Source organism: Chrysochloris asiatica, unplaced genomic scaffold, assembly GCF_000296735.1.
Source record: "Chrysochloris asiatica unplaced genomic scaffold, ChrAsi1.0 scaffold00054, whole genome shotgun sequence".
NCBI classification, from domain to species: domain Eukaryota; kingdom Metazoa; phylum Chordata; class Mammalia; order Afrosoricida; family Chrysochloridae; genus Chrysochloris; species Chrysochloris asiatica.
In genome coordinates this window covers 1,788,233-1,807,025 of record NW_006408572.1, presented here as the reverse complement: position 1 = coordinate 1,807,025, position 18,793 = coordinate 1,788,233, and the positions used below count along the sequence as shown (strand labels likewise).

Genomic DNA, 18,793 nt, shown 5'->3' with positions numbered 1-18,793 from the left:
ACTATTTGTACTACCTAAGGACTCCTTTTTAGGGCATGAGATAGTTAATAGTTCTATTGTAAGCAATTAAGAAAAATACTGGCTTGAATACAATTTTTTTTTTTCTATCATCTATATCTTCCTATCAATCTGTATTTGTAAAGCAATCCGGTGAATTAAATCTAGGAAAAAGTTTGTCATAACTGAAATATTTGATTTTCTGACGACCCCTTTTCTGTTTGTTTTAAATTTTTTCTTGTTGTCTTTGTTTTCTTCTGGTGAGAATTAAGTTTAGAACCATCATCTTTCCTCATTGCTTGCTTCTTCTACCTCTCAAAGGCAAAGTTGTAAACAACTTCTGAAGACAGAGTTAGTAGATACTAACTCGGTATTTATTAAGTACCTCTATGTGTTAAAACCTGGAGTATGTTCTGGCATGGGTGTGGCCCGTGGCATAAATCCACAAAGGGCTGTGGTCTGTGGCTGACCAGGCTCTTCCTTCAGCAGTTATAACTGTCTGTGAGAGCGTCTCTTACACCCTCTGCGTGCTGCAGACACTCGGTTTGTGGTGTAAATCACAAGTGAGCCGTAGGTGGCCAGCAGGGCAGCCTGGTTCCCTCAGCTCCCTGTTAGCCCACGAGTCAGCCATGTTGTGGTTGAGGTGTTAGCTGAGCACTCAACGAGAGGCCTCCCAGGAGCGTTTACATCCCACAGGATGATGCTTTATAAGCTCAGGTTCCTCTGTGTGCATGTGTATATGTGGCAGCGCTTATGTGTGCCTGTGTGTGTAGTGGTGCAGTGTGTGAATGTGTGTGTGAAGGGTTGAACTGTGTGTGGGTGTGTATAGTGTGATATGGTGTGGGTGTAGGTGTGTGGTGAGCCTTCCACATCCCTCTGCCTACTCATCTTCAACCTTGGCCAAAAATCCCAGTTGTCGTAAGATTCCAACTCTTGATGAGCTACAACAACTCATGTGTTGTAGAATAGCACTGCATTCCAAAGGGGTTTCATGGCTGTGACCTTTCATAAGCAGACCGCCAGGTCTTTCTTCTGAGGAACCTCTGGGTGAGTTCAAACTGCCAGCCTTATTGTCTGTAGCCCAGTTCTTATCTGTTTGAACCACTCAAATTCATCTAGCCTAGAAAGTCTCTTTCCTCTTGGGTGCTGCCGACCAATGGTCAGTTCCGTTGTGGCTCTCAAGCCCACTGTGCACCTCCTCAAGGCCCCTTACCTTCCCAGGAGATGGGCGAGAAACCATGTCTTCTCTGGCAGAGGCCAAGGGCAGGAGAGTTCCCTGCTCATCCAGAGAGAGAGCCTGCACCAGACCCCAGCAAGTTTCCTCTTCCTTTTAAGTGTGGTTTTGACAACCAGGTCAGCCTGGGAGCAACTGGCAGTACAGTGGAAACGGGAAAAACCGCAGTGAGAAAAAAAATATTCCGAGGATGCTATCTGTTTTCTCGACAGATCGTTCAAACACCTCGGCTAGATGATTTAAAAAAACCAGAGGAAGGCTTTGGTATCCATTACCCCCTGGTGAAGGGATGCCTTCCGGTGAGGCTTCTGCACAAATAGCCACGAGGAGAGCACTTGTCAGCTTCAGAGGGATGGAATGCTGGACAGTGGCTCTCAGTGACACCTGGCTGTGCACCTCAGGATCAGGGAGCACACCTGGACAGGCTGGCCAGCCTCTGATACCAGCCATCCTAGTAGCTCACTCACAGGGTCTGATTCACTCACACTACTTGTGTCCTGGAAAATCTCCTAAAGCCACTGAGAACAGAGACCCCCGTCTTCTTTCTCTGGTCCCAGATGCCATCCCTTTCCCCCTTTCTGAAATGTTCTCTTCCAAGTTCAACAAATCCAAGAAGGTGAGCCAGGCTGTTAGCCACTGTTCTTAAATGACCTGCTTTGTCAACATTTCATATCTGCCTCCTCTAAATTTACATGCAGCACGACAGCCCTTTGAGTCTCAATTATTATCTAGCCACCTTCCTTGCACCAGCACAGGTTCGAAAGAGGGCAAACCTGTCCTGATGATGTTTGGCTGCAAAGTCAAGTTGTGTTCCCAGATGGAAGGGGTTGTATGCAGGAAATGAATAGGAGTTGGAATCAGAAAATTGGACAGTCCAATTACATTGAGCCGGGTCTTTTCAGAGGAGTGTCATGATTTTGATTCAATTCCCAGAACAACGAATATGCCTCTGTTTAAACACAGCCTGAGAAACACATTCCGAAGCCAAAGTGAAATGCTTTCTGGGCTGACCCCTAATCAGCAGAGCACACGGGCGGAGAGCTGTGGCCGGTTTAGATTCTGGGATGCTTTCTTCAATTATGCATTTGCTTATGACTTAATTTCCAATCAGTCTTGTTCCTTCTTGGGAAACCTATGATTCTGAGGTTCCATCGTCTCCTCTATCTTCCTTGTTTATCGCTGTCTCTCTTGTCATTTCCAGGTTTTTGATTTTGGGTTGCTTTTTTTTTCCCTCTGTGTTCTGAGAGACTTAAAGGATTTTCTCAATTTCACTGATTCAAATTGTTTTTGTTATTCATGGTATGATTTCTGTGTGTTATTCTTGGTTTGATTTCTGAGATCTCCTCTGCTAGTTTGTAGGTGTGTGTCTGTGAAATGTTAGCATCCAAGCACATGTATATAAAAACACAACACCATTCAATAGACCATGTTCAACTAGTAACTGTGAACTCAGGAAACATTTAAATCTTACCAGGCCTTAGAAATCCTTCTAAGCTCTCCTTTCCAGAGGTAATCACCACCTCAAATTTTGTGTTAAGCAATTCCTTGACTTTCTTTATATTTAAAAAGAGAATAGAGAGTTTTCTGCTATGTCAACAAAGCCATATTAGAGACGGAGCCAGGACAAATGGGGGAAGGTAGATGCCACATGGAGGTTGCTCAGGAACTGAGGATGCCAGCGCTACAGGGCAGAGACAAGGATTGTCCCCCAGAGCACCCTATAATTGCTGTCATGAAGTCAGTTTCTTAGTCTCCTAAGAATGTGAGAAAATAAATTTCTGTTCTTAAAAGCTACCTATTTGTGAAACTTCTGTATAGCAGTGCGTGGAAACAAAGGTAAGAGCTCTGAGGGCTTTTTAAAAATCACCACCTGTCTGTCAGTTTGTGGCGGCTTTCGTGTTGCTGTGGTGCTGGAAGCTACATCACCAACGTTTCAAACATGAGCAGGGTGAATCACAGTGGGCAGGTCTTAGTGGAGTTTCCAGACTAAGAGAGACTAGGAAGAAAGGCCTGGCTATGCACATTAAAAAACTATCCAGTGAAAGCAGAGCATTGTCAGACTGACTTCACTGGACAGCAAGGATGCCTGGTGAGGGAGATGCTCAGGGAGGTGGATAGGCACAGACTGCAGCAATGGTTTCCAATCTGCTGCGGATTGTGAGGGTGAAGCTAACCGGGCGCGCTGTGTTGTGTTCTCTTACACAGTCAGAGCTGACTCAATGACAGCATTCAATCTATGCAATTCTCAATACAAGAAATAGTTCCGTCTTTTTGAAGGAGCCCTGGTAGTGCAGTGGGTCAAGCATTAAGCTACTAAACTGAAAGGTGAGCGGTTTGAACAGACCAGTGACTGTGGGGGTCATGTGATCTGTACAGGTGGTGACGCTGGTAAAGTTCCCATATAGGGCTAGGCATAATGTGGATATGAACCAGGAAAGGGCTTTAATGACTTAGTTTGCAAACGGAAGCATCGGGAGCGGCCCCATGACACAACACTGACCCTCGATTGATGCAGGACTGAGAGCAGCAGGCAAAGTTCAACAGTCCAGGGGACACCAGGGGACACTCAGAAGAGCCAGGTCCACTAGTTGGGAAAAGTCAGGGCCAGACTGGGTTTTTGTGGTGGGTGTAACAACTTTTCAAGTCCAGGCAAGGAGAAGAGGGGCCAGGAGTCACATGGAACGTCCAGAACCAGCACGTGGGCAAGTGAGAGAAAAGGCGGCTGAAGGACCACCTCCACCCATCCTACTTCTGGGCCCATCTGCAGCAGGGTAGGTGCTATGGATTGAATTGTGTACCTCCAAAGTAGGTCTGAGAATCCCCCCTCTTTACCTGTGGATGGAATTCCTTGTAGAAATAGGGTTTCCTCTGTTATGTCAATGAGGCCATATGAGACGGAGGAACCAGTACAAATGGGGAAGGTAGATGCAGATGGACATTTCCATTTGAGGACATAAGGATTATCCCCCCAGAGCTGACAGAGACAGAACCTTCTCCTACAGTCGGTGCCTTAAAGGTGGATTCCTAGCCTTCTACTGTGAGAACATACATTTCTGTTCTTTTAAAACTACCTACTTAGGGTATTTCTGTTAGAGGAGCACTTGGAAGTGAAGACATTAAGTCTCAGGCTCTTCAGTGAAGGCAGTGCTGCTGACTTGAGAAAGTGGAAGGCAGTAGCTAGCAAAGCCTGTCAGGTAAACCAGGTTCAAACTCCAGCTCTGCATGTTCTGCCTGCACCATCTTGGATTTTTCATTTAAGGTCTCAGAACTGCCATGCCCTCAGCTGGAAAGTGGGGACATTAATGGCTACCTCACCGAGCCTGGCACAGAGGAGGGTCTCAATGAAAGCTAGTTCTCTTGGTCATCAAAGGGATTCTGTGTGGCCCCTCGGTATGCAGCTGTCTTGAGTTATTTCTTTCAAAAGGGATGGTGTGCTTTTCCAGGGCTGGGTACTACCGAGGGGCTTTATAACTGCCCCCTGACAGATGAAGCCACACTATTCCCTGGTCTCCATCTGCCAGGCAGCTGGCTAGGGGGAGGGGCACAACCATGCCAGCCAGTGTCTTCTAGCATCTGAAAAGTGGGCAGGAAAATCTGATTATCCACAAATTCATATGAGAAAAGAGACTGAGTTCATATGTCCCCTCTAGCTATTTGCTTGCCCTCCCTAGAGGCATGCAGAAGAGAGGGCTATACCAGGAAAGGCCAAACTGCAGTCTCCCTTTCCACCCACATCTCAGAAGCCTCTCTGTCTGGCTCACTTTTTCTTTTTCTTTTTTTTCCCATTTAGCATTTCATCTACTATGTCATTTGCTTACTTATTAGCTTACTTCTTTTACGGTGTGTTCTCTGTACCCTGGCCCTGACTAGAATGTAAGCACTGTTTTGTTCATTGCTGTTTGCCTGGGGGGTGCGAATGGTTAATGCTGACAGAAGTTGGAAGTTCCAGCACACAGGAGGGGTCTCAGAAGGCCCAGCAATCTACTTCTGAAAAGCCAGTCATTCAAAACTCTGTAGAGCACAGCTCTCCTCCATCGGGTTAGAATCATCTTGACCCATATCTGTTTAATACAGTGCCTGGCATACAGTGAATATTCCATGAATATTATCTGAATGAATAAATAGAAAGTAGACTCTTAAGGGGGAGTTTCAGAGGTAGATGTCCCCAACTTCAAACTCTGGCTTGATCTGTTACTACCTGGTGTCTTGGGCCAGTGACCTTCTTTCTCTAAGCCTCAGTTTCCCCATCTGCCACAAGAGGATAATGAGTACTTCGCTGGGCTCGTGTGGGGCTGAGACATTCACTGGTTGGCCTGTCATCTGTGGCTGCCCTGGACTTGCCCCAAACGCATGGCAACCCCACGTACAAGGGAACGAAATTCTGCCCAGTCCCACACCAAACCTATAAGCTGGTTGGGAGGATGGACTGTGTGATTCCATCGGCTGATTTTTGGAGGTAAGGTGACCAGGCCTTTCTGCCTTGTCTGTTTTAGTCTGGAAGCTCGCTGAGACCTGGCATCACAACAACACATAGGCTTCCACTGCCACATGGGTAGGGACTACACAAGAGGTCCATTGGCTGGGACTCAAACCTGGGTCTCCTGCCTGGAAGACAAGAATTCTACCTCTGAGCCACCACCGCCGCGGCCTACAGAAGGTGCTCATTAATGTCCGCAAAGTCACTGACGCTCGGAAGCCTCAGAGGTGCCTGTTTTTGGACCGTTAGTTCAATGATAAGGGACAGTGGTGATGAAGTCAGTTCCTTCGTGGATTTGCCAGCAGTTGTCACAGAGAAGAAGTTTCTCAGGCATACAAACACAAAGGGCAGGGTAGAGGGTGAACATGGCTCAACACACCTGTAAGAGCTACACCGCAGGAGGGAGGAAGGCTGGTGGGTACCAAGAGCCTCCTTCCTTTTCCACATACGTGGGAGGCCAGGAGCCAGCAATGGCAGTGGGTTTGTCGGCACAACCATGGCAATGTGGGAGGTGACCAACACTCTGAGGAAGTGTGGCCATCCGGTTCTCCTGGGGACGCCTCGATGGCAGCCCAGAGCAAGTCAGCCACAGATGGCAGGGTGTTCAGGCAGCTGCCCGCCCGAGCACCAGACACCCACTCCTGGCTGCATACACAGGCTTCCTAAGGGGGCCCCCTGGCAAAGCTGTTTGCAGTAAGAATCCAAACTGCAAGTAACAGCAGGGCCGGGAGAAAAGCAGTGTGGGAAACAGATGGAGCTTGTGGTAAGTACAGGCCGCCTGCCCGGGAGGCAGGTGCAGCAGGGAGGCTGGGCTGGGCTGGGGCTGCGGTCTGAGGTGGGTCCTTTAAGACCCAGACCGAGGTAGAGTACTGGGTGGGTTACACAAGGTTTAAAGACCATCCCAGGAAGCCACTTGCCTATTTCACAGATTCTTCTTGAATCAGTCAACAAGTAAGAAAGGCCAGGAGGAGGCAAGAGAGACCCTCATCACTGAGCGCGATGGAAGCCCAGCCAGGGGCATCTGCTATAAGACTTCAGGGAAATCAAATGCTCTCAGCTGGGAAAAGGCTCCACCGTGATTAGAACACGGAAGCAGTCTTCCTATTTCGCAGATTTCCCTCTCCGTCAGCAAACACTTGTGAGCACCTTTTCTACGTAAAACACTGCAGGGACACAGTAGGTGTTGGAGGCAGCCCGTTGCCTCTGCTGAGTTATAATCAGGATGCAGAGTTAAATTGGGAATGTGCAAAGTGAAAGCAGAAGAGAGAGTGCTCTAATTGTATTAATCAGCCTTCAATTACTTACAAATTGGTCTTTACCCCTTTCTGGCTTACCCCCCACCTACAGTAAGGATGACGCCTGCATCCTCAAAGGTACCCTACTGAAGGTACGTTGCTGAGGCCAGAGATTCCTGGGAAATCTAGATTCCAATTAACTTTTCCACTGATTACAGTATAACTTAGAGTGAGTCACTCTGCTTTTAAAAGAATAGGGATTAAAAGCTAAACAATACATGAAACCAATTTCCGGTTTGAAGCATCCTAAGTTTGGAAGCCACTGACACAGCCTCACATCATCCCACCCATGCAAGCACGGGTGGGATCTGACAGCTGGGTCTGGCCTTCTGGGCAGTGAGAGGATGCAGGGTCTGAAGACCCTGGGCATGAGGCAGTCTTGCTGCTCCTACATGGCAGCTAGTTTCTGGTGCCGGTCAGGGGCCACCCTCCCTCCTTCAACCCCATCCTCAGCCACGGGAGGTACAACTCCCAGAAAATAACCAAAAAGGAGTGGGAAGGAGTTGGCATTGCTGAGCTGTGTCTGGGATGGTATAGTTCCTCAAGTCCAGCTTAGTGTTGGGAGAGTGAGGCCCGGAGAGCCCTGGAAACAGCTCAGACCAGGATCTGTAGATTCTTACATCCTCTCTAGTTCTGATGACCAGAGGGCAGGGGCGCTGGTTGCTGTCGAGTCTCACACACAGTGACTGTGTGTGTATCAGACTAGAACTGTGCTCCATAGGGTTTCCAGTGGCTGATTTTTTGGGAAGCAGAGAGCCAGGCCTTTCTTCTAAGATGTTGGGTGGCTTGCGGGGTGTACCCTTTGGCTGTTTGATGATGCATGCAGGGAAATGTAATTATTGCAATGAAACAAGATAGGATGAAGGTACAGCTAATGTTCTCCCATGTAAACTATCACATAATTCACAATAAAAACTTAGAAAAAAAAAGATGCCTCTGGGTAGACTTGAACTTTTAGTTAGCAGCTGAGCATGCTAATCATTTGTACCATCCAGGGACTCCAGAGGGCTGGCTACCAGGAGACTCAAAGATACCTTCTCTGTGGAGCGTGTCACTAAGGAAAACTCTAGCCAGAGGATGGGGCTGTAAGAAGTGTGAATGTGGTCTCTGTGTAAACCCTGGATTTGTACAGCATGCCTTATGGAATGAGGGATGAACCCTGGGGTCTGTACAGTTTCTTCTGGGAAGAGAGGGGGACAATTCAAGACTGGGAGAAGCTTTCAGAGAAGTTGTTGTGTGGTAAGTTGATTCCAACGCATGTAGGACAGAGCAGACCCCGGCCCCATAGGGTTTCTTAAGTGGTAATCCCAGCAGCAGATCACCAGGTCTTTTCTCCCATGGAGCCTCTGGTGGGTTCAAACCACTCATCTTTTGACTAGCAGGCAAGTGCTTAAACGTTACACCACCAGGGCCACCATAGATGTAAGACCCCCCCAAACCAAACTCACTGCCACTGAGTCCATTTCAACTCATCGCAGCTCTATACAACTGCTCTCCATGGTTTCCAAGACTGTAAATCTTAACAGAAGACAGTCTTATCTTTCTTCTGAGGAGTGGCTGCCAAGCTTTTAGTTAGCAGCACAGTGCTTAATCCACAGCACCCCCAGGGCTCTTTTACTGGCAAATACCACTCTGAAGACTCTGAAAAGAAAAAAACCCTTAAAATGCTTCAGAGGGATTTAAAAAATAGTATTGTAAAAATGCATTATCATCCCCTCCATACACAGAGTAGACAAGGGATGAGGCAACTTGGACACTGGCTACGCAAAATGGGGGTGCTACAAAGGCAAGAAGTGACTGGCTTACAAGCTTTCAAGAGGGAATCTAGATCCATAGGGCATTGAGGAAGCTAGAATCTCCACTGAGTAGTATCCAATCTGTCTACGCGGGGCTGATGAAAGGAAATACGGATAGGTCTCTTGTGATACAATAGTGAATAATTGTTAATCAGGACTGATTGTGAGGGTTGGAAATGTAAAGGTAGCAAAAGCAGGGGAGTGATTGACTTTGAAGTGTAGGAGCTGAGGTCCCTGGGACCATCAAGGGAGAAGAGCAGAGAGCAGGACCCTACCCAGAGAAGCAGTGACACTAGAGATGGAGGCAGAGACAATGACATGGGGCGATGGAGCGGCTGGGGACTTTAGACCCAGAGAGGAAGAGGGGCTGTGTGCTGACAACCAGGGGGCAGGTTTGAAGGGTATACCCTTTGGTTGGTTGATGCATGGAGGGGATTGTAACCATGGCAATGAAACAATATACGACAGGATGAATGTAAAACTAATGTTCTCCCATGTAAACTATCACATAATTCACAATAAAACATTTCAAAAAATGCATTATCACATTTGCCAATTCAACATTTTCCACGCATACAATTTAGTAGTATCAATTACATTAATCATGTTGTGCAACCATCACCAATAATCATTGCCAAATTTCCTATCACCATAAACAGAAGACTCATTAACAGAGAAAGACTCATTAACAATCTGCAATATGCATATGACACAACCTTGCTTGCTGAAAGCAAAGAGGACTTGAAATACTGATGAAGATCGAAGACTACAGCCTTCAGTATGGATGACACAAAAATCCTCACAACCGGGCCAATAAATAACCTCATGGTAAATAGAGAAAAGACTGAAGTTATCAAAGGCTTCATTTTGCTTGGATCCACAATTAATGATCATTGGAAGCAGCAGTAAAGCAACCAGACGACATATTGCATTTGGCAAATCTGCTACACAAGCTCTCTTGAAAGTGTTCAGGAGCAAAGATGTCACACTTTGAGGACTAAGATGTCACTGACCCAAGCTATGGTATTTTCAATATATGCATGTAAAAAGTTGGACAATGAAAAAGGAAGACTGGAGGAAAATTAATGCATTTGAGTTTTGGTGTTGGAGAAGAACATTGAAAGTACCATGGACTGCCAGAAGAACAAACAAATCTGTCTTGGAACAAATACAGCTAGAACGTTCCTTAGACATGAAGATGATGACACTTAGTCTCTTGTACTGTAGGCATGTTGGTAAAGTGGAGGGACAGCTGAAAAGAGGAAGCCCCCAATGAGGTAGATTGACACAACAGTTGCAGCAACAGTGGCCTCAAGCACAATAATTGTGAGGCTGGCGCAGGACCAGGCAGTGTTTCGTTCTATTATACACAGGGTCACTATGAGTCGGAACCTAACAATACAGAAACTCACTACTTCCTGAGCAATGACTCCCCCTGTCCCCTTTCCTCCCACCCCTGTCAGCCACTAATAAATGTTGTTTTTCTATATTTGCCTATCCTAAATATTCCATGTAAGTGTGCATAGTGTTTTCAATGGCTGATTTTTCAGAAGCAGATCACCAGGCCTTTTTTTCTGAGGCACCTGTTAGTGAACTTGAACCTCCAACCACTTGGGTAGAAGCCAAGTGCATTACCATTTGTACCACCCCTGGGACTCCCTACAATGTTAGTAGAGTGAAACCTGTAAGAGTCAGAACTTAACAGGATGAGCTTTGTGTGTTTCCTCTGTCTTGCAAGTTTACCATCTTTCCATCATTCTCTATTAGTGGAAACTATTTGTGTTTTCCTTCTTGGACAATTTTCTGTCTTTCACAGTTTCTGACTTTTCCAGGTTTTATTGTAAAAACAAATGTGCTGTGCTAGGTTTCATAAAATAATTAGAAAATTGGAAAGTTGAGAGAAAACTGGCCCTTGGTGAAACAGAGAGACAAAAAAAGAAAGCAGGCTGTGTGAATGGAATAATGGACGACTGCAAGGAGCCAAAAAGAAAGAGCAGAAGAAAAACTCACACTGGAGGCCGCATAGAACTGACAATGTAGAAAAATGAACTGGCTGGTGAGGATCTCTCATCTACTGCTCATATGAGCATCGATCAATACAACTATGTGTGAAATACCTACTAAAGTTAAAGTTGAACAAGGGTATACTCCATGACCCAACAGAACCCTCCCAGGTATACGTTTTAGAGAAACGGTTGCACACGTATATGTTCTAGGAGACACAAATGTTCCTAGCAGAATTATTCATAATAACAAGCAGACAGAGGATAAGGAAATGATCAACAGTGGTGGTGGTGGTTATGTGCTGTGGAGTCAGTTCCCACTCATAGTGACCCTGCATAGGGTTTGCGAGGCTGTAACTCTTTATGGGAGCAGAAAGTCTCATCTTTCTCCCATGGAATGGCTGGTAGTTTCGAACTGCTGACCTTGAGGTTAGCAGCCCAACTCATACCCACTATGCTACCAGAGCTCCTTGATCAATGGTGGTAGGATAGATAAAAGTTCTTGCTGTTAGCTGTTATTGAGCTGGGCCCTGAGCCATGGTAACATCATGGACAATGGAATGAAATGCTGCCCAGTCTTGGGATTCCCCTTGATCAATGAGCTGATACAGCAGATCAGAATGCTCTGATCCATAGGGTTTTCATTGACCAATTTTCAGAAGCAGATAGCCAGGCCTTGCTTCTACTCTGTATTAGTCTGGAAGTCCTGCTGAAACCTGGTCAGCATCACAGTAACATGTACACCTCCACTGACTTCTCTTATGCTGCCTTCTCTTCCTCTCAACTTTGACGTACCAGCTCATCTACTTGCTGTAAGCTGCACCCTCAGAACTCTCTTCTGGTTCATCAATTGCTTCTTCTGGTTCTTCAGATGTGACTAATATACTGTTTAACCATTCCACGGAGGCCTATTTCATTCTCCTTTGTGATTCTTTGAATATTGAGCACATTATTAGAGTTTATTAATTTGTCAGCCAGAAAACCAGGAAAGTCACGAAAGAGTGTGTCAACTTACATAAATGGGGGAGGGTCTCACTGAATTACACTCAGTGATGAGTTAAAACAAATATGCAGCTAACTAAGACTCTAGCTTCATGTGGTCCCCAAAACATCACATGTGTAACAGTTGACCGAAGTGCCAACCTGGTATCTGAAACAACTAAAAAATAAGAAGTAAACGACTTCCCATCCAGAGCAAACAAGAGCGAAGAAAACCAAAGACCCAAGGAAATAATCAGTCCAAAGGACCTAATGGACAATGCCAACCAGAGCCGCCACTACTAGTCTGATGTCAGGAGACCTCTAGATAGCATCACACAATCATCACCGAATACTCTGATTGGGATCAGAAAAATGTAGATCAAAATTCAAAACCGTGAAAAAGAGCAGACTTACTGTCTGATTGAGCTGGTGGTGCCTCAGACACCTTTCAAATCTGGAGCTGAACTCCTTCCCACAGATCACCTTCCAGCCAAACAACAGAAGAAAAAAAGAAGCAAATAAGGAACCCCCTGGGACTATTAATGGCAATGACAAAGTCCTCTGCTTTACAATAACAACAACAAAACCCGAAGGACCCTATACTCCCTGCGTGTTTGAATTCAATAAGAACATTTTTCATTTTCAGAAATAAAAATGGTTCCTTTGATTATTTTTCTTATTGTTTGTTTTTCTTTCCCAAAGGTTTTGTCAGTTTGCTCAATTTGGTTTCTAGTTTTTCTCTTATCTCTTTTAAAGATACTTAAAGCTCCTTTCACAATTTCAATATTATTTCTAACTCCCTGGGCATTAATTCTCCTTGTTGTTGCATTTGCTGACTCTTCCTCTGATGTCTTTTCTCCATGTGGTTTGTAGATAACAGGGGCAAATTTCACAGGATTTTGAGCAGGAAAGATTATGATCAATTGTATAATCAGTCAAGTTATCTTTTTTGCATAAAAGCAACAGCTACTAGCAGATATGCAAAGAACTACAAAAACACATATCCATGTGTCCTTCTTTTGAAAAATTACATAAAACATAGTCCAGATAGTTATGAGATTAGTAAAAACTAGTAACTCAAGAATCTGTAAGGATATGGAAAACATAAAGGCTAAGGTTTATTTTTCCCTTCTAGGAATCCATTCTAGAAGGAAAGGATTAACCTAAAATGGGCACAATTAGCTACGCTAAAAGATATTTATGTCAGTTATTAATAAGAGGAAAAAAGTGGAAACAACGTAAATGCTGTAAATTAGGAAAATATCCAGATCGCAGAATGTTATATAACCCTTGAGAATGTTTACTGTGTGAAAGGAGAGTTTATGATTAGATTAGAGTAGGAATACTGTGATGTTACATAAATTTTAAAAAGGAGGCTCAACAACATACATTTTAAAAAGCACAGAACAACATTAGAGGTAAATATGCCACAATGTTAACAGTGATGGTCTTTTGATGGTAAGACTACAGTTTGTTCGTTGTTGCTTTTTGGTGTGTATTTTTTTATACTTTTCTACACATTATAAATGTTCTTCAAAGATCCATACGAATTTTATCATCAGAAAAGAGTAAAATGTATATCATATTTTTAAAATGGAAACTTCTAAGGGTAACACTATTGAGTAATATCAAATAAGAAATATAAAATAGTAGGTGACTTTGACATTACAGCCTACAATCTATTCTCAACAAAGCAGCCAGATCCTTTAGAAAGGGGGTGGGTGTCAGATCACATCTCTCCTCTACTCAAGACCTTCCGATGGCTTCCCACGTCACTAAGAGTAAAACCCAAAGTCTTATAATGATCTACAAAGACCAAAACAATATGACCCTTGCCTCCATCTCTGACCTCCTCTCTCCAGTCTTGACTTGGCTTCAGTTACAATGACTCTTGTTGTTCCTTAAAAACACCAAAAATATATGCCAACCTCAGAGCCTTTGCACTTGCTGTAGCCACTACTTGGAATGCTCTCTTCTCACACAGCCATATAGAATATGCTTTGTTCAGATCTGTGCTCAAAAGTCATTTGATCAGTGATCCCTTCCCTGACCCCCCTCACCACCCTCAGCAGTCCCAGCACTCCTTCTTCCCTGTACCCTAAAGCATTGTACTGTCATCTGTGACAAGATGGGACTGACTTCATTGTTGGTGGTCTTTCTCTTCCTCTAGAAGGCTGCTTGTTGGATGCATAGATGCTCAACAAGTATGTGCTGTCTGAATGAAGAAATGCATTAGAGTGTAAATGCCTCAAAAGCAGACGACTTGAGGCTCTGCTTGCTGTACCACTAAAGTGCACACAGACAGGCTTCAATGCAAGCCTGACAGGCCCAGAGACATTCAACTCCAGAACAAATAGTTATAATTACAGCCAGAGATGATGGAAGTGAAGCGCCAAAAGGAAAGGAAGATAAGAGGACTTGGGCAAAGTGGAACAAGAGGTTCCATCAGAAAATTCAAGTTCTTCCATTAGGACTTGACTTTTGCTGCAGGGCGGAACTCCAAATTGTTATCACAGACCCAGAACCAGCTGCACGTAGCACTTAAAATCTGACAGTTTAAATGCTGTTTCTATTTAGCCACCTCTTTGTTGTGGTTAGATATTTTTTTTCTAAGAAAAAAAGGACATTAAAAACCAATTACTCTGTCACTTCCAATTCCAAAAGTGAGCAAGAAAATCCAGTACGTGGTATGGTCCCTGCAGGCACCCAGTCTCACACCCCACGTGCACTTTCATTTCCCCGTCCACGTTCACTTAAATGTCCACAGTATACCTGGTGCAGTCCTGACCCTAAGAGTGATCGGCCTCAGAAATTCAAGGGCAGACTGATAGCACAGAGTACAGCATCATATTCTTTGCTGTAGGAAAGATAAGAAAAATTCATCCTAAGCTATTCTGGACTTCTCTGGGCACTGGAATACTCTGGAGATTGGGGAAAGTTGATGGTAGGTATATGCATGGTAAAAAAAAAAAAAAAAAAAAAGAAACAGAAAACCAGTTGTTGTCTAGTAGATCCCAACCATGGTGACCCAGCTGCGTCAGAGGAAACTGCTCCAAAGGGTTGTCAATGGCTGTGCTTTTTCAGATGAGATTGCCTTTCTTTCAAGGCACCTCTAGGTGGGTTCGAACTGCCAACTTTTCAGTCAGTAGCTGACCATTTACCTGTTTGCACTGCTCAGGGACTTCTATGTACATGGTAGCTCAGGACTCTTAAGGAATGTGAGTAACTAATGGTGTGGGTGTAGATGGATAGGACCTCCTGCCCCAGCAGACCTTTACTAAGTTACTAAGTTTACTGCTCAATTCAGTTTCTCCCTTTTCACCTTTTCTTTGACAGCCCTTTCATTCCCTTAGCTCAGTTGTGAAGGCCATTTCATTCTGCTAAAGTGTTTCCATAAGATAATGCTTTAAGGAATTTCTTCTTTCATCAACATCTGCATATTAAAAGGGGGTCTCTGCCGACTGGAAGGACCTCAAGTTCAAAGGGGGACTTCTGGGCTAGGTGAGGAGGGAGGCCTCAAATATGAGGCAGCTTCAAAAAGTTCATGGAACAATGGAATGGAAAGATAGTAAGATTTTTTCCCCCACGAACTTTTTAAAGTCCCTGTACTGACTTACAATAGTAACTCTTCAGAAAAGGGTATTAACATCTTTTTTTAGGGATAAGGAATTAGAGACCACCAGGCAAGATAGAATAATACTAGTTGATACTTGGAGGCTCTCCCTGCCACCTTTCTTGTTTTAAAGACTTAGCAATGATAGATGAAAACATTTTTAAAGCAACAGCAAGAAGAAGTAAACTTATCCGTGCTCAACAACATGGCATATATCTCAATGGCTGAGAAGCTCAAAATCGTAAGAGGGGCTGAAGGCCTGGTCCACTGGGTATGGAGAATAACAATGTCCCATGGGAGGTGGAGGACTAGGGCTAGGCTCACTGAAAATGGGGACTGATGAAGAGGCATTTCCAGCTAGACAAGGAAGCTGACAAGAAGCAGGGATCCATTCTAACACTAGAGTTGATATCAGAAAGCTCAATGCAGAGGGAAGCTGGAAGCTGCTCATACAGCCAGGGCCTGGGCCAGTTTGCTCATGGCTTTGGGAATAATTTCAGGATCATCATGGACAAATAGCTCACCATTAACCCATGACACCTAACTTGCACTGGGGGAGTCAGGGACTGGGTGGAGGTGACTCAAAATCACTCAGTGAGGTGAGCTAGGTGAGAGGAGATGAGCCATGAGGCAAAGAGAAAAACGGGCTTCCACTCAAGATGAGCGTACAAACCAAAATTCTAAAATCTTTGAGGGAAACGAATGCTAAGAAAGATAACCAACACAGCAACTAAGGTAGTGTCAAAGAATGAATTGGAAGGCAGTACTAAGGAATATCTGGTAGCGTAGTGGTTACAAATCGGGCTGTGAACCTTAAGGTCAGCGGTTCGAAACTACCAGCTGCTCCGCGGGAGAAAGATGAGGTTTTCTACTCCCGTAAAGATTTACACCCTCGGAAACCCTGTACAGGGTCACTATGGGTCGGAACAGACTCGATGGCACTTAACAACAACAACACTAAGGAATATGGAATCCTGGTGTGGCACTGTAGGTTAATGAGCTGGAGTGCACGGTCGGTTTGAACCACAAGGTCAGCGGGTCAAGCTCACCAGCTGCTCCTCAGAAACCCTATACTGGGTTGCTATGAATCAGAACTGACTTGACGGCACTTAACAACAACTAAGGAATATATTTAGAAAGTATTACATAAAGATGAAAACATAAGAAAGGGTAGTGAGAACAATGAAGGAAGAATTCAAGTTCCCAGGCTCTTAAAGTTCCTGGATGGGTTAAACAGTTAAGTACTTGGCTACCAACTGAAAGATTAGGGGTTCAAATCTAGCCAAAGGCCCTTCAGAAGAAAGGTCTATTGATCTACTTCTGAAAGCTTACAGCCTTAAAGACCTACAAGCGCAGTTCTTCAAACACACAGGGTGTCTCCATGAATCGGAACTGGCAGCAACTGGTAAACTGTAGCCAACAAGATTTCCAGAAAAAAAAAAAAAAAAGATGGAATGGCAGAGTAGCAAAATTCAAGATTATGGCTGAGAATTGTTCAGAATTTTAGGAGTCCAAAGATTAAAATTGTATACCAAGTATCAAGCAAGTTTTACAAATAATCCATACCTGGAACCCAGAGGTATGCTCCATCTGCCCAGCTCTTCCTGCCTGTGTCCCCACCTTTTCAAGGCCTTTCCCAGAAGCTGTCTGGCTAATGTGTTCTAGCTCCACTTCCGATGCTGGTGCACTGGGCTGGGCCCTGGACTAGGGTTAGGAGATGGGGGTTTTAGCCCCCTTCTGTTACTGTAAGAGTGAGCCACAATTTCCTCCCCTAAACCAGGGTCAGAACTAAAACTATAGCCCCTTAGCACCAGAGGAGGAGTCCTTGGTTGGTGCAAATGGTTAAGTGCTCAGTTATGAACCAAAAGGTTAGTGGTTCGAATCTACCCAGAAGAAAGATCTGGTAGTTGGCTTCCAAAAACCCAGCATTGAAAACCGTGGAGCCTGGTTCTACTCTGACACACACGGGGGAACCACGAGTTGGAATCATCTCAAAGGCAACTTTTTTTTTTTTTTAAAGCACTAGAAGGGACATTGGAGGTGACTGGCATGGCCCCAGCAGACCATGACTGCATTTGATTCTCAGTTCCCCCATTAACTAGGTCAATGCCCACAAGTTGCTTAACCTGCTGTGTCCCCATTTCCCCAAAAGTAAAAGGATTTATCTATGGGGCTGACATGAGGATGAATAAAACAGTGCCTATCTGTTGTTGTTAAGTGCTACTGAGTAAGTTCTAACTCATAGCTACCATATGGAGGGTTCCCGAGGAGCAGCTGGTAGGTTTGAACTGTCAACCTTGTGGTTAGCTGTCCAGTACTGACCCTACAGTGCCACAGTGGTTAACCCAGGCTAGCTATTACTATTACTAAAACAACTGTTGTTATTAAGTGCCATCAAGTTGGTTCCAACTCACAGTGACCCTGTATAGGTAGGTTTCTGAGGAGCGGTTGGTGAGTTTGAATCACAAACCTGTGGTTCAAACCAACCTTGGGGTTCAGTGCTTATCCTACAGTGCCATACCAAGACTCTACTATTACAACAGCCCCCCACCAAATGTCACATGTACACACACTGATAGGAGGGGCTTCCCACTGAAATTGGGCTCCCCTGGCCCACTGTTACCCTTGCATTTAGGAAATAGGTGAGCCACCCTCATCCCCTGCCCTGATCCCCCAGTCTTTCCTTAAACTTGAGAGAAGCCCACCCCAGGGACCAACCATTCACTTCCCCCTAAATGAATGTGCCCAACTCTGGCCCAGCCCCATCCCACCATACCCCTGTGTGTGCCGGGAGAGCATCCTACCTGTCTCTGCTCACTGCAGATCTTACAGAGCCACAAGGGCTGCTTCTGTCCTGGGAAGGCCTCGATCCCACATTTGGTGCAGACTTTCTACAAGAGAGGAGATGGGAATGTAAACACTTTAGCTGATTCCTTTTCAGCTAAGGGGATAGGAAAGCTGTAATTTATTTTACTTTATGTTGTTGTTGAAACTATATGCAACTGAACATACACCGATTCAACACTTTCTACTTATCCAATTCAGCAACAATGGTTATATTCAAGTTGTGTAACCTTTCTCCCTCTCCTTTTCTGAATTGTTCCTCCCCTGTTAACATAAATTCCTGCCCCCAAGCTTCATATCGAATCTTTTGTGTTGCTGTTGTCAGTTTGATCCCATATTGATAAATTTAAAAGTACATGTTCAAGGCAGACATTCTTTACAAGTTAAAGGAAACCACTCTTCAGGGGATATTTTTGGCTGAAGGTTAGAAGATTATGTCAGGGCAATAGTTTCAGTGATTCCTCCAGCCTCAATGGCTCCAGAAAGTCTAGACTCTATGAATTTGAAGTTCTGTTCTACATTTCCCCACCTTTTGATAAGGATTTGTCTATAG

The 18,793-nt window shown here is 44.7% G+C and overlaps 1 protein-coding gene across 1 annotated transcript in view; it reads right to left on the bottom strand.

Annotated features, from left to right (window-relative positions):
* Nucleotides 1-18,793, bottom strand: part of RPH3AL (rabphilin 3A-like (without C2 domains)) — a 140,948-nt gene that overhangs the window by 73,443 nt on the left and 48,712 nt on the right. The window contains 1 exon segment of the mRNA XM_006863450.1: nt 18,201-18,287. Coding sequence (XP_006863512.1) covers nt 18,201-18,287 — 87 coding nt within the window.